Source organism: Capricornis sumatraensis, chromosome 15 (genome assembly GCF_032405125.1).
Source record: "Capricornis sumatraensis isolate serow.1 chromosome 15, serow.2, whole genome shotgun sequence".
In the NCBI taxonomy this organism is placed as follows: domain Eukaryota; kingdom Metazoa; phylum Chordata; class Mammalia; order Artiodactyla; family Bovidae; genus Capricornis; species Capricornis sumatraensis.
In genome coordinates, this window is record NC_091083.1 from 70005029 (window position 1) to 70020058 (window position 15030).

General features: G+C 46.3%; 1 protein-coding gene across 1 annotated transcript in view; it reads left to right on the forward strand.

Moving 5' to 3' along the window:
- Window positions 1-15030, forward strand: part of CTNNBL1 (catenin beta like 1) — a 161081-nt gene that overhangs the window by 133860 nt on the left and 12191 nt on the right. Inside the window, exon 13 of the mRNA XM_068987209.1 lies at window positions 1652-1732. Coding sequence (XP_068843310.1) covers window positions 1652-1732 — 81 coding nt within the window. The remainder of the gene's footprint in view (window positions 1-1651; window positions 1733-15030) is intronic.

Consider the following 15030-nt stretch of genomic DNA (forward strand, 5'->3'; position numbering starts at 1 on the left):
GTAAGATGGGGCCAGGACCCAAGGGGAGAAAAGGGCTATCTCCCCAGTGCGATCTGAGGAGCGCTGGGTAGAGTGATCCTGCCCAAAAATGTCCTTTCCAGCATCTGGGCCCCATTGCTCTGGGTCTCAGAGGGTTTTCTGGTTGTCCTGCCTCTCATTTCCAAATGCAATTTCCCCAAACCCAAATATTTTGAAACCATTTCTGTATGTACTAATGTACCATTATGGATCATTAAGACGAGGAGGAAAAGATGAAGTCAGTGCTTTAAAAATTCTTAACATGCAGTGAAACCATTTGCTCCCTTGTAAGTAATAGAAATAAATGCAACTGTTGTCTGGAAAAAAAGAAAAAGGCCATCAGGTTAGGACAGAGAACATCTTAGCAGTCATGTCACCCTGGTGACATCATCTAATGTCTATGTGTTAGTTTCCTCATCTTTAAAATTAGGATTGCTCTCTAGCTTCCCTGCCTACCTTATCAGGTTTTTCTAATGTTTAAGGAAATAGTGGATATGAGAATACTTTGTAAACTGAAACCTGTAAAGATTTCAGGGTCTTCCTTGTTAACCAGGAAGGTGTGGGCACAGTCTTCCTGTCTGATGCCATGTTGAAGCAGCATCTATTATTAATACCTGCCCATGGGTAAACAGGCTTCCCAGGTGGCTCAGTGATAAAAGAATCCACCTGCCAATACAGGAGACACAAGAGATGCTGTTTCAGTCCCTGGGCAGGAAGATCCCTTGGAGGAGAAAATGGCAACCCACTCCAGTATTTTTGCCAGGAGAATCCCATGAACAGAGGAGCCTGGTGGACTACAGTCTATGGGGTCACAAAGAGTTGGACACAGCTGTGACGGAGTCCTCACGCATGCACATGGACACATAAATACACACACATACACACACACACAACACACACTGGGTAAATTCCAGGGTTACCAATAGCCGTGGTGGTGTCAACCCAGTAAAAAGAGGTCAGAAGTCTAGGCTGGCTTCACAGTGTTCCTTCAATCTCTTGGAAGTCTAAGGGGGAAAAAAAAACCAGAAACTTTTTCAAACCTACTGAATGTTCCTTGGGCCATATTTGAAGCGACTTTTGTGAAGTTTGAAACTGGTTTTTAGGTTACTGCTAAGCAAAAGTCAGGGCTTTTTTAAAGTTGCTGAAGGAGTTTTTCTTGCACTCTGTTCTCACTCAAAAGCAACTAAAGAGATTTTACTCAGACCTTTTTAAAAAAAGATTAGCTCTGGGGCAGAATCCAAACATGAAAGGTTTCAGTTTGAAAAAAAGAAGTTTCAGTAAAGTTCTGAGTGAATATCAAGTATGTAACTTCAAGCTCCTCTTCTTTGCAAGAAGGGACTTGAATTTTTATTGATTTATTTGTTTTTAACAGCTTGAATTCAGGGGAGTCCAAGGAGGGCTTCAGGAATGGACCTGTGTTCAGTATCCATGCTAAGCGTTTGCTTTGTTCTGCCCCAGCTGTTTGATCCATTCCTGATCCATTCCAAGGCAAAGCTCAGATCCAGAGTGAGAAGTGGTAGAGGGGCTCTCCCTTTGTGTGGAGCCACAGTGAGATGAATAGGAGCTCCGCTATTCTGTTGCCCAGGTATTCTCTTCCCTTCTCACTCACGCCTGTGAAACACCTCTCTTTCAGGTTGACAGGCTGATGGAACTGCATTTTAAGTATCTGGATGCAGTGCAGGTGGCCGACAAGAAGATTGAAGGGGAAAAGCATGTATGTATCCCTGCCTGTCTCTTGCCAGCTCTTCTTGACTTGCATTCCATTTGGGTCCCTGTGCACCCCGTATCTCCCCACTGGACAGGCCAGGACAAAGATGCCATCTGCCCTCATGGGCCAGTTAGCATGTCATGCTGAGCAGGGGACGGTCTGCCAGCAGTTGTAACTGCTCTTCTAACAGGATTGAAGTCCCTAATGAGGGCGGATGTGTACGGTCGAGCCAGGGCTGACCTGGGAGTCTGGGTGGTGGCACAGGTACCCCTGACAAGAGCACCTCCTTGAAAACCTGACCAAGGCACAGTGCTGCGACTTGGTACCACCCTGGCAGATTGTGTCTTGGCACACACACTTGCTGGCTTCAGTAGCCATAGGGAGGCACTGGAAGGAAGCTGGGAGGTCACTGAATCCAGTTCCTGCATTTGCAGATGGAACCTGGAGACCTAGAGAAGGGAGCCCAGAGCTCCGCGGCCTGGCCCGCACACCGGGTCACGGTGGCTGAGCCGCACCATCTGACACGATGGTTGCTGGGAGAGGTGAAACCTGCTAGCTGTCTTTCCTGCGGGGTCGGACTTAGCACGGGTGTTACCCTGCCGCCTGTGTTTTCACCTCCTTCTGTTTTGCCCTCAGCCACCTCTGGCCTCGGCAGCTTTCTCGTCTGTCTCTTTAATCAGGACAGGTTTCCACATCTGTGGGTTAATGTCCGATTTGTATTCTCTTCCCTAAAGACATTCCTCAGTTTTCGGTCAGGTTACAAAACGATCCTTTTCTTGCTTTTTTCAGAGTCGTTTTCTTTGTGATCTTGATTTGCTGTATCACTCTCTTTTTTCACTCTTCTTGCCTTAAAGACACACTTGAGGCTTTGGAGCCTCACTGGTGGGAGCGCGCGCCTCTGCAGCCCCGCCTTCTGTGTTGCTGGGGCAAGCCAGCCGTGAGGCAGAGCTGTGTGCATTGGGAATTGCGCAAGCATCTTCCCTCAAGCTGTGCCTCAGGCCAGGGTGAGAGACTAGAGCTTGGGGAAGACAGTGACCTTGTTGTCTGTGTGCTTCTCAGCTACCCATTCCCTTTCACAAAATATACCTTCATTTATAAATAGCAGGAGACAGTAACCGTGTGTATCCTTCTTGTGGTTTCCTTGTGCTCTCTAAACCTGGTGAGTCCTCAGATGTTTGTTGATTGGTTAGATTGATTGGCTGGAACTGTCTTCTTTTATATGATGAGACTACTACAAGACAAGTGGCAGAGACTCTAAATTCTGAGGCTGGACTTCAGATACCAGCATATTCTACACACAGTCCTTTCATTCCACACGCATCAGCCTCTCTGTTTTATTCTTTGCTTAAACTTTCCTCTTCCATCTTTTCTTCCCTTTACAGCAGCATGTACATGGTCGATACTTAGTGATTGTTAAAATGCCAGGGTAATGTATTCTTTTTCTTGGACTGAACGGTAATTAGAAACAGATTGAACTTTCCCTAGACTTTTGTAGGGAGACAGCCCCAGGACAACTAGAACTCCAGCTCTTATGGCGTCCCCCAAGTTGTCTGCTGAAGGAGATTTTCAGGGCTGGTAGCAGGGACACCTGGGAGTCCGAGGACTAGGATTTGAGTGCAGGCATCTACCTCAAATTCACCCCTTGCCTCGTCTTGTCACCACGCCTCATGTAGCCCGGGTTCTTCAGCAAAGGGGTCTCTCAAGTCCTCTCCCACTTAGTGTTTTCCCTCAGGTTCAGGTGAACATACTTCGGTAACTCTGCCATTTTTTGAAAATGGAGTAAATGAAAAGCACAGTAAGAGGTTGATTAGCTGCTGTCTTCTGTATAGAAGGGCGGCAGTCTAGTGGAAAGGTAAGCGTGAGGCGTAGGGAGCCAGATAAGCCTGGATTTGAACTTGAGCTCTGCTGCTTCCTAGACCTTGGACAAATGAGTTGACCTCCTCCAACCTTTTCTTTTTTCTTTTTTTTGGCTGCACACAGGCTAGTTGTAGTGAGCTGGGGTTCTCAGTTGCAGTGCGAGGGCTTCTCATCGCAGTGGCTTCTCTTGTTGCGGAGCTAGGGCTCAAGAGGCTTAGTTGCTCCAGGCATGTGTGATCTTCCCAAACCAGGGTTCAAACACATGTCCCCTATGTTGCCAGGCAGCTTCTTAACCACTGGACTTATAGGGAAGTCCCCGCTCTGAGCTTTGATGTTCTCATCTGTAAAATGGACCTAACACCTCCCTTTCAGTGCTATCGTGAAGACCAAGCATAAAGCATGTCAGTACCTTGCTCAGTACTTACCTGCTGCTGTTACTAGATTTTCCTAGCTTCCTTTGAAATTCCTGTGTAAGTGTTAAGTAAGCCAGGCCGCCCTGTTCCTAAGAGCATCCTCCTTCCCAAATAACCCAGAAGGAGCTGTCCTAGCAGACCAGAGCATTGGCACCGTCAGGTGCTTTGTCTGAGGCTCAGCTGGAATAGGCTTTGGTTTTTGCTTGTTGTTGTTTTTGCTTTTTTTCGAAGGGGTATTGTTTTGTTTTCTGAGAGAGACCAGAGTAAGCTGTTGGGCATCAGGGAGCAGCTTGCATGGAGCTGTTAGGAAACTTGGCCTGCTTCCCACAAGATTATCTATTATCAGCATTGAAGAGGGTATGAAATTGATTAGCACTGATGGAGAGTAATGGCTGCAGCCATTCTCCCCAGCATTCCCAGTGCTTCTGTGTGCCACAGGTGTGGGGCCCTGCCATTCCCTGACAAACATCTGTCTCCTTGATGCCAAGGCCGTTCAGCTGGGCCCTGGCAAACATTCCAAGGCTGTCAGTGCTCAGCAGCCTTGGTGTTGCTCAGAGAGTCGGGGCAGGCTGGGGGTGAGGGGGGCGTTTGTGAGCAGCGCACCCTGCCAGATGAAGCTGCCTCCCAGGTATAAAGGGACTTGGAACGAACAACCTCTGTCCTGTCTCTCCTTCATGTAGTCTTCTCGTGTTTGTTGCCTCACTCCAGCCTCCTCCCTTTAAACTTGAATGTTCCACACCTACTGGGAATTCAGCAAATATTTGTTGACCCGAATTGAATCCTTGTTTTTCTTGATAATGTTGACTATCAGATCTGTAAGAAATAAATATCTCATATATTGTGCCAGGCCTGCAACAAAAACACCTTAAATAAATTGACCAAGAGAAGGGGGATCAGGTATTGACAGTATGAGTGTCTCGGAGCCACCGCTGTCCCTGCAGACTTCAGACTGCCATGGGCACCATGCAGACGTCCACGGGTCTACAGTTGACCAAGATTCACAGAAAAGAGTCCCATCATGTGGCACGTGTTTCTCAGGCACCTGCTCTGTGCAGGCGCTCCAAGCTTGACACCAGCTTGGGGTGAGCACAGGTTCAGGTGTCGAGAGAAGGGGCCAGGGAGCACCGCTACTGCTGCTGAGGGCTAGACGAATCCAGGGCGCAGGGGCAGCCATCTGCACCTCGAGTCACCCCAAACAGTTCTGCGGATGAGGCAGAAGCCGAGCTGCACCTCAAAAGGGGACGTACAGGGCATTTCCAGGAACAGGAGCAAAGCAGCAGCCGTGGGAGGCCAAGTTAAGTTTGGGGGCAACTGTTAAGTTACATTCCAGGGACAGAAGGTGAGATGGGGGAGCATGGACTTTAGAGCCAGGCTGCTTCGGGTTCTCCGACTGCAGACACACAGCCTCATTTCTCCAGCTTTCTTTTCTTCCTTTCTGGTGCTCTGTTTTTTGAGGTGCACATCTCAACCTGTGGGAGTGTGAGGAATTACACATTTCAGAATTCGGTGACATAGATATCACACAGGCGAAAGCTGCTTTCACGGGTCCTGGCACGGAGAGCTGCGGGAGAACCTTTCCTTTTTTCTCTGTGAGGACTGTTTCTACCACCAGCCCTCCGCATACACGTGTTTTCTTCCTTCCCTTGTGCTGCGTGGTTTTGTGGGATCTCAGACCCACCCCCCACCCCCCACTTCTCCTCCTTTCTCTCCTGCTGCTGTGCCTTAGCCTCCTCTCTCCTAGTCTTTGCTTTTCCCTCTGTCCTGCCTCTTCTCGAGCTGGTGCCTCCTTCCACCTTCAGGTCTCATGGCCTACATGTCATGGTCTTCATGTCACGAGACATGTCTTCATGAGACCATGTCTCATGGTCTGCAGGCCTAAATGTCAGCCCCTCAGAGTGACCCCCCTGCCACGTGTGAAGCAGCGCCCCCCCAACTGCCAGTGCTTCTCCCGGACCTGTGCTGACTTCATACATTTGTTGACTCTCTCTCTATGCGACTCTCATCCCTCTTGTTCATCATGTTCCCAGGGCCTACTTAGTGACTAACATGCAATGAATGAAAGACAGCTACTCACGAGTTAAAATTAATATTTGTCTGTGGGTGTCAGGAAAGATAGAGAGTCCAGAGTTTCCTACATTATACCTAAACTCTCATTGTTAACCCTAATTTGTATTTTCTCTGAATAGCCCCATCATCAAAAAAATATTTTCTACAACTGTGTACATTCTGTGGCAGATCTGTAGCTGTATTAAAAACTTCTTATTTAGAAGCGTCTGCAGGACAGACTGATAATTGTATTGTATACAGACTCGGTTCCAGTCGCGTTACTGCAAGAGTCTGTTAACTAGCAAAGACTTCCACGTGTTGGGCAGTTGTCCACTGCTTTCTCATGTTATATTCAGTGTCCGTGAGACTCCAGGGCCACAAAGTATCTAAACATACCCTGGGGCTTCCTGGTTAACAAGATTTGACCTGGACTTTTAAAGGGCATGTAATTCTTGAGACTCTTGGAGTGAGCAGCAGTTCTCTGTGGTCTGTAAATACCCAGGGTGCTTGTCTCAGCAGATTTCACCTGACTCCCTAAGCAACAAGAAGCCCAGAAAATACCAAGGTCCCTGTTGTTAGGCAGATGTCCTGACTTCCTGTGGGTATCGTCTGGCTTCTGCTGGTTCAATGTATAGGGATGCCAGGCTTCTGCATGTCAAAAATAAGAGATAATTATTTAGGTACTGGCAGGGATTTTAAAAGAGGAAGGAAAGAGCCTTGGAGAGAGGTTTTCCTTTTTTTAGTTCCTGGGGAAATTATTCTCAGCAGGTTTATTCAATAAAGCCTTCTCACCACATACTTTGCACCGTAATGACTTACAAATTGCATGCTAATTTTGCCACAGTTAAATCATCCCAGGCTTTATCCTGGAAAGAGAAAGACGGACTTCTTGTAATGAAACAGTATCCACAGGACTTGATGGCCAAGACCGACTTTGACGATTTCCTTAGCGTTTGACACTCATTTATAGATTTGTACCAAGGAGGTAAAGCGGAGGAGCAGATGCGTGGGGTCCAGGATCATAAAGCACACCTACCAAGCCGTGTAGACAGGGAAGTGAGACTGCAGTCAGGTCTTCTGCTAACTGTGCTGGAAGCTTCCGGGCAGGCCAGAAAAAAAAGGGAATCCTGCTGAGAGCTCCTCTCAGCTGTTCCTTGAACAGTGGTTCCCAAAATTCTCAGTCTATGGATTTGGCAGGCCACAGCTTACAGCAGTAGAAGCCAGAGCTGGTGGGGGAAGGGATGGAGTAGTGCTTTCCCCTCCCTCCTGCTTCTGTCTTTCCTAGAGGCAGATTTAGCCAAATGCCCACTCCCCGCTCTCTCCTCCCTCCCTGCTTGCCCCCTTCCCAATCACAATCATCCTTTCTAGTTGGGGGACTTGGGTCCTGGCCCAACTCCTCTGCCTCTTCCCTTGCAGTAAGGCCTTGAGCATTCTTTGAAAGATTTTTTTTTTTAATGTGGACCATTTTTAAAGTCTTTATTGAATTTGTTACAGTACTGTTTCTGTTTTATGTGTTGGTTTTTTTGGCCACGAGGCCTGTGGGATCCTAGCTCCCTGACCAGGGATCGAACCCGTACCCCCTGCATTGGAAAGTGAAGTCTTACCCACAGGACCGCCAGGAAAGTCTCTGGCCCTGAGCACTCGATTTTGCTTTTCTCATCCTCTCTGTCCTCTCTCAGTGGGCTCACAGTCTCTCCCACAGCACTTCACAGAAGCCCTGGTTTTCTTGAGGCTGGCTTGGGAGAGTGTGTGTGTGCTCAGTTGTGTCCAGCTCTTTGCAACCACATGGACTGTAGCCCACCAGGCTCCTCTGTCCATGGGATTTTCCAGGCAAGAATACTGCAGCAGGTTGCCACTTCCTATTCCAGGGGATCTTCCCAACCCAGGAATCAAACCTGCACCTCTTTCATCTCCGGCTTTGGCAGGCAGGTTTTTTACCAGGGAGCCACAAGGCTGTCTTATATGTTGTCACAATCCAGTGAGTGAGTAGTCTAGCAGTCTGCTTGCTTGTTTTTGGTACATTTAGATGGTTGATGTGACGCCACCTGTGATGGAGGCGTCATGCTACCTACCATAGAAGGAACATGAACCCTGGCATCGTATAGCCCAGGTTTAAATCCCAGCTCTGCCCCACACAGATTACATTCTTTTGGGAAATGCCTTACCTGGTGTGTATATGTGTGTGTTTTACTTTTCATGGTGGCTTTATCAGAGTGGCACGTGCTCATGTGTTTAAGGCTGGCCTAACGCATAGTCTCTCTTCTCTTTGCAAACTCTGGCCTGATACCCTTGGGTTCTTATCAGAGCTGCTATCAGTTAGCTGTAAATTCCCAGAAAAAAAGAAAAAGATCCCTTTCACTAATTCTCCAGCCTGTTTCCCCTGCTGAAAATGACTTGCAGGCCCTCGTCTCCTCTCTCACAGTCTACCCTGTTTCAGAAGCTCTTGGAAGAAGATTTTGTTTGGCTGCTGTTTGTGTCTCCTCCTTCTCCACTTGCCTGTCTCTCCCTTTACTCTGGAAGAAAAAGGGAAATTGGCCTTTTCTCAGTGGTGGGGCAGTTCCTGCCCATGACTACACAGCAGCAGTGACCCCCGCTGGGGTTCTGAGCCATGTCCCCACTTATTAAGGAAAGAGGGATTCCTATTGGCTTCATAGCAGCTTCTTTTATGACTGTCTCCTTCCATCAGCGAGGGGCAGCTGGCCGCCTGTCAGGGGCAGATTAGAAGTGGCATCCACACGCTCATTTGGAGGCTTGCGACTTGCCTGCGGAGAGAGATAGAGGCACCTGGCAAGGTAGTGATCTGGTAGCACTCTGAAGACAGATTAACATTTAAAGTGAGGATGTGACTGGGGGAGGGGGAGCGCACACACAGCCCTGCAGCAACGGCACCTTGATGCTACACGCACCACCTCCTTGTGTGTGTCTTTGGAGATGAATCTGCTTATTTTAGCAGCCCCCAAAGATGCTTATGCTGCCCTGAATTGCAGTCTGTTCTACTTAATGCGCTATTCACTGAATTACCATCTAAGTTTTTATTCTAGCCCTCTCTTATGAAATGAACAAAGTAAAACCTTTCAGATTATCTTTTTTTGTTTTTTTAACTCTCCTGATTTACACGTGGAGTTTGCTAGTCTAGCTAGAGATCCCTCCTCGTTTTTTCATTTTTTTTTTAAATATAAGTTTCTTCAATTTATAAGAAAAAGGCAAAGGAGCTAGATGATCTTACATTTAATGCTGGTCAATTACAGTGGTTCCCAGATACAGCATGAAGAAAAACCCCATCTATTTGCTCATAGGCTAATATGGAAAAGGTCTATAAAACAAAGACATTTTGAACTAGGGAAGTGATCACAGGCTTGGAGCCAGACTCATGTGGGTTTTTATCCTGTCTCCGACACTTACTCAGCTCTGAGCTTTGCGACCTTTGGAGAATTCTCCTCTCTTTAAACCTCAGTTTATTTGAAAGTGGAATTAGTTATGATTCTTGTTACCTCTTGGGGTTTAAGGAATAGTGAGAAATTCATGAATGTGCTTAGCACAGTGCCTGATACACAGTGAGGACCCAGGAAATTTTGCTGTTATCATTCCATTTTTCCCACCCATCCTTCCCTCCCCCCTTATTTATTTATTTGTTTGTGTCAGGTCTTAGTTGCAGTATGTGGGATCTTTGTTGCATCATTCAGAATCTTTCGCTGTGGTGTACAGACTCTCTAGCTGTGACGCAGGCTTAGTTCCTCCGTAGCATGTGGGATCTTAGTTCCCTGACCGGGGATTGAATTCATGTCCCCTGCATTGCAAGATGGATTCTTCACCACTGGACCACCAGAGGAGTCCCTCGCCCATCCTTTGTCAGAGTGAAAGGACTAACAGGAAAAGGTCTTAGACTAGGAAATCATATCCCACTAAAGTCTCTAAGCAAAACTCAGCGACAGTCATTTGATGTCTATCTCAGTTTTTCCATCTGTGAAATCTGAAAATGGTATTTCCTGTGCACACACAACACCGGGCATATACAGCAAGTGAGGTTAATGCAGGTCCTCTGCTCTGAAAAGTAAAAAAATGCCATACATGGATGTTGAGTTGTCATTGCTTCACAGAGAAGACGGTCACCTCCCCTCTTCTCAAACTTGAGAGTTGAATGCATTAGCTTGTGGGACATCCTTTAAATCTTAACTCTCATGCCTTATTTCAAATACAGTTCAATGTGTATATAGATTTTCACTGGGAAATTTTGTAAAGTATAATATCTGTACCATATTTAAGGAGGCTACTGGTTTGGGGGAATTTCTCTTTAATCTCTATCAATCATGTTCCCATTTTAAGAGCATTCAGTTTACACATTCATATTGTTTTAAAATAGCCCCTCTAATGTACCAGCAAATCCAAGAGTTGTCTCTTTCTTACAGGGAAGTTACTTTATTGATGACAGGATGAGCTAATTGTCAGTGCTCACCACTTGCTGTTGAGGTGACGACTACTGGAGGCATGTCTCCCAGTGGCTCTTCTGACTGTCTCGGAGCACTGTCTGTCAACAGCTCCAGTCTATCAATTTACCCATATGTGGGTAAAAACCCACTGCTTCTGGCTGTTAAGGTGCTTCAGTCCTAGATTTGCCACAGGTTATCAAAGCTAAAAGGCACCTTCAAGAAGATCAAATCAGGGAAGATAAAAGTCAGCCCTGTACACTCCCCAACCTGAGACTGGTATTTACAGTGCTAATAGGTTTCAGTGTGCTTCCCCAACTAAGCTGCAACTTGGCTTCATAATGCTTTGCCAATATGGTTCTCTGTAGCCATTCTAGTGGATTAGAGTTAGTGCTCAGGAACCCTATTTCCCTTCCCAGATCCAGTTCAGGCTTCTAGTTTCCAAGCAAAGAAGCCACGGCCAAAAATATTTAAATGACTTGCCTATGGACCCTAATAAGTTTGAGTTGAGATCTGATCCCATTTGCTTAGTTCTTTCAGATGTGTAGCTCTTTTTCCTCACACTCAGAAATCCAAAGAACTGTATCAGGTTCTTATCACAAGATCAAGTTGTTATCTAGTATCTTAGAAACCAAGAAAAGGAGCCAGAAATTCATTAATCCATTTATAAAAAGTTGGCTCTGTTCACACATAGTAAGACAGGCATGGATAATAAAGGTGACGTACCATCCTGCTTCTTTTTAAAAAGACCAGAACTTAAGAAAATGTGCCTTAAACAACTGTTACCCAAACTTCCTTATTTTCCATCAGAATAATACATAATCACCTTGCTTTTTTAAAATTTCCCTTTGAACATGGAGTACACACTTGTGCTCTCCTTTCCTGAATTCACTCAGCAGTAAATATTCCATGCCAGCCACAGAGTCGTAACGGGCTAGATTAGGTGCTGTGCTGACAGCAGCCCCTTCTCTCCGTGCTGGTTTCTCTGATGCTTCTAAAACTGTCAGGGCAGAAACTCCCATCTTCGAAGCCAATCTCTGTTTCATCTTTGTGTATGTTCAGTGCAGTTATGGTGATGCCTCTCCTGGAGATGAACTGCAATCCTGTCTCAGATCTGCATTCGAAAATTTCACTTTCAAATCATGCAGCCTCGTGTCTAAAAGTAGAATGTCGAAGTCTTGAAGTTCTGGGGAAGGAGGAAAAAATAGGGTTTGGCAGTGCTCTCTTGGGTCCATCCTTTCCCCATGACAACATTTGGAGAAACTGGAAGGTACAGTATGTCTGGTTAAAAGAGGATCAGATTGTGGGGAAGAGTGTGAAAAAGGAAAAACTACCAGGGGCACTTCTGACGTAATTGGAGAAACTTAATTTTGCTAAGCTCTGTTCTTAAGCCATTCTACCACTCTAATTTAGTATCTTCCTTTGTTCTCCAAACAGCTCTAAAATCTGTCATGCCTCCGCAGACATGGTAGCATGAAGAGAGAGCACAGACTTGGATTTGAGTCCCCCATCCTGCTTCCCACTAACCTTAGGGAGGTTGTTCAGCCTGAGTCAGTTTCCTCATTGGAAATGGGGGCGATGATCCCTAGTGTTGTCGTTGTTCAGCCACTAAGTCGTTTTTGACTCTTTGCGTTCTGATGGACTGCAGCATGCCAGGCTCCTCTGTCTCCCAGTTTGCTCAGAGTCATGTCCATTGAGTTAGTGATGCTATCTAACCGTCTCATTCACAGTATTTGTGGGAGGTAATGGAGTCAGTGTAGGTAAAGCACTTGACACTATGCTAAGCCCTCAGCAAACACAAGCTGCTCCCGCAAGGCGAGTAGATGGTGGTGGCAACGGTTACTATTCAGACTGCCTCACGCAATGCCTGGTATTTAGTAATCAGTCAAAAACTATGATGTGCCGGAAGCTAGGATCTAAGAAGCAAAGAAACACTCCCTTCTTCCTGTTAGTGACAGTGGTATCCCACTGTTGTTCTCCACCCTCGCCAAGCTGACCCATGCTGTTGTTATTCCCTCTGCTTACAATGTGCTTTCCAGCTTGTCATGCTTCTTCAGAATCCAGCTCAAATGTTATTTTCCTGGAACTCTCCTGATAACCCAAACAGAACAAACGTAGCCTCTCCTTCTGGCATTCAGTACAATTTGCAAGGTCCTTCATACTGGCCATTACTACATTTAAAAAAGAAGTTTGTTCATACCTGTTAACCTCATTGACTTTAATCTCCTTGATTCTGTAGACTGTCTTATTTATCTTTGCTGCTCCCAGCACATCATATAATAGCTGGTTCATAGTTAGTGTTCAGGAACACTGAGCTAGTGTTCTTTACTAGTGGATGAATGAATATGTTTCTCCCCCGGTTCCCAGATTTGCACTGAGGGATTGGTCTCTCTTCTCTCCCCTCTCCACCCCTCTTCTCTTCTCCATCTGATCTGCTTCTCATATAGGCTGACACTGTGTAACCTACGAGCTGTACACTTTGCCTACCTCTCAACACTTGAAACTGCCATGTCCATCAGACAGGTGTTCACACATCCTCATTCACTTTCCTGCACAGCATAGTCTGCAGCTCATCCTGTCTCACTTCTCTGGTGGACAGATTCACAAATGCTTTTCAGGAGTCCGCTTTGCAGAGAGTAATATGCAAGGTGCTTTGTAGGGTACAAATTTTTAAATATCTCAGGAAAAATTTTATAAGGAATATCGCATTTTAGACTTTAAATATATTATGATAGAGATTGGGGTATGGGGAGAGTACCAACATTACAAGCAAACGTGAGGGGGCCAGAAAAGGGAGGGCAGGCCTGTTTATGCTGTGTGTGTTGCGGGTGGTGGGGGCAGGCCAACGAGCAGAAGGTATGAAGAGCATAATGCATTTTGTGTAAGGCTTCAGGCCACAGAAATGCCTTCAGTTTATTTTTTGTTTAATATTTATTTCTCTGGCTGCACCGGGTCTTAGTTGCAGCACGCAGAATCTTCGATCTTAGTTGCAGCACATGGCATCTTTAGTTGCGACATGCAAATTCTTAGTTGCCATGTGTGGGATCTTCTGGTTCCCTGACAAGGCATCAAATCTGAGCCCCCTGTCTTGGGAGCACAGAGTCGTAGCCACTGGACCACCAGGGGAGTCCCTGCCTTCATCCTTAAGTCATTCGTCCTACTGCGTCTGCCGATCAGAAGCCTTGAAGCCTTATCCAAAAGTCGCTTCTTCCCAGTGTCTTATAACCTGATTAGCACCCACCACCTGTAATTACTTTAAACTTGTGGGCACACTGTATCCCTTTACTTTTTGATCATTTTCTGTGTTGCTGTGATCTTCCCAGTCAGACCGGCAGCTCCTTGGTGACTAAGACCAGCACATCCCCTTAGCTTCATTCTTGCTCCTTTTCTGCCTTAACTCAGTGCTTGGAACGGTGTTCTGGCCACAGGGCAGTTAAGCAGGGTCCGGATCTGAGCACTCTGCTTCACGTTATTCATTTCCGCCTCAGAGATGAATCAGACAGGATTCCTATCCCTGGGGAGTCCATATTCGAGTAACTGGTAATTATGTAATTATGAACAACTTACTTAACCTCTGTGTGCCTTGGATTCTAATTTGTACAATGGGATTAATATCCCTTCCCTGCTCACTTTAAATTTGGTAATAAGGGCCATATATATAATAACACTTTAAACTCCACCACATTATAGAAATGTGAAGTATTAGCTGCAAATGCTTTTTGCATGAGTAGAAGTCAAAGAGTAATTTTCCTTCCTGTGCCCCCAGCTGTTGAACACTTAGGAGTTCTGAAGCAGGAAGTTATGATTATGAACAAATGAGAAGCTAAAGAGGCCCTTCTATTTTTAAACTCCTTGGACATCAGTCCGGTGCTGTGTTGACTACCTCGTGACCATTAACACTCTCACCAGATTACCAAGGAATTTGCTACTACACAAAGCTCTGAATTAGTGGCGGTGCTTTACCAGGCAGCGCCAGGCCTGGTAGAGCCTTCTTTTGCCTCACAGACAGAGGCCTTTAGGAACAAGATGGAAAGGAGCTACAGGCAGGCCCCGTGGGCAAATAAAGAAGTGCGTTATCTGCGTCTAAATAGTCTCTGAAGGATGCTGGTGGGGATTGATGACCACGGTGGGAAGTCCTTCGAGTTTGGGAGCGTGGAAAGCAGGGTCCCTAGGGCTTCCATCAGTGACAGGTGCCTGAATTGTCAGAGGGAACCATGGCCGTAAAACCACTGACAGAATTAAGAAATGGGTTGTTGTCATCAGAAGCATGTATTCAAGCGCCTGTCTTCTCAGACCAATCTGCTAGTCGTGCAGAACGAGTCTTTCACCCAGTTCCGACTCTGACAGCCTGAAGCAGTCATGTCTCTTTCCTCTCATTCACCGCGTGGATGTTTACTGAGCCGGGGATGTAAAGACAGAATTCAGTCCCCACTTTCGCAGAGCTCACAGCCCACCCTCATGAGATAGAGGGAGTTATAGAAACAGAGAGCTGATAGTAACTGAAATCCATGTGCATATGATGGGCCAGAAGACGGCATGCCGTGGAGTGGCCTGCAAGGGTACT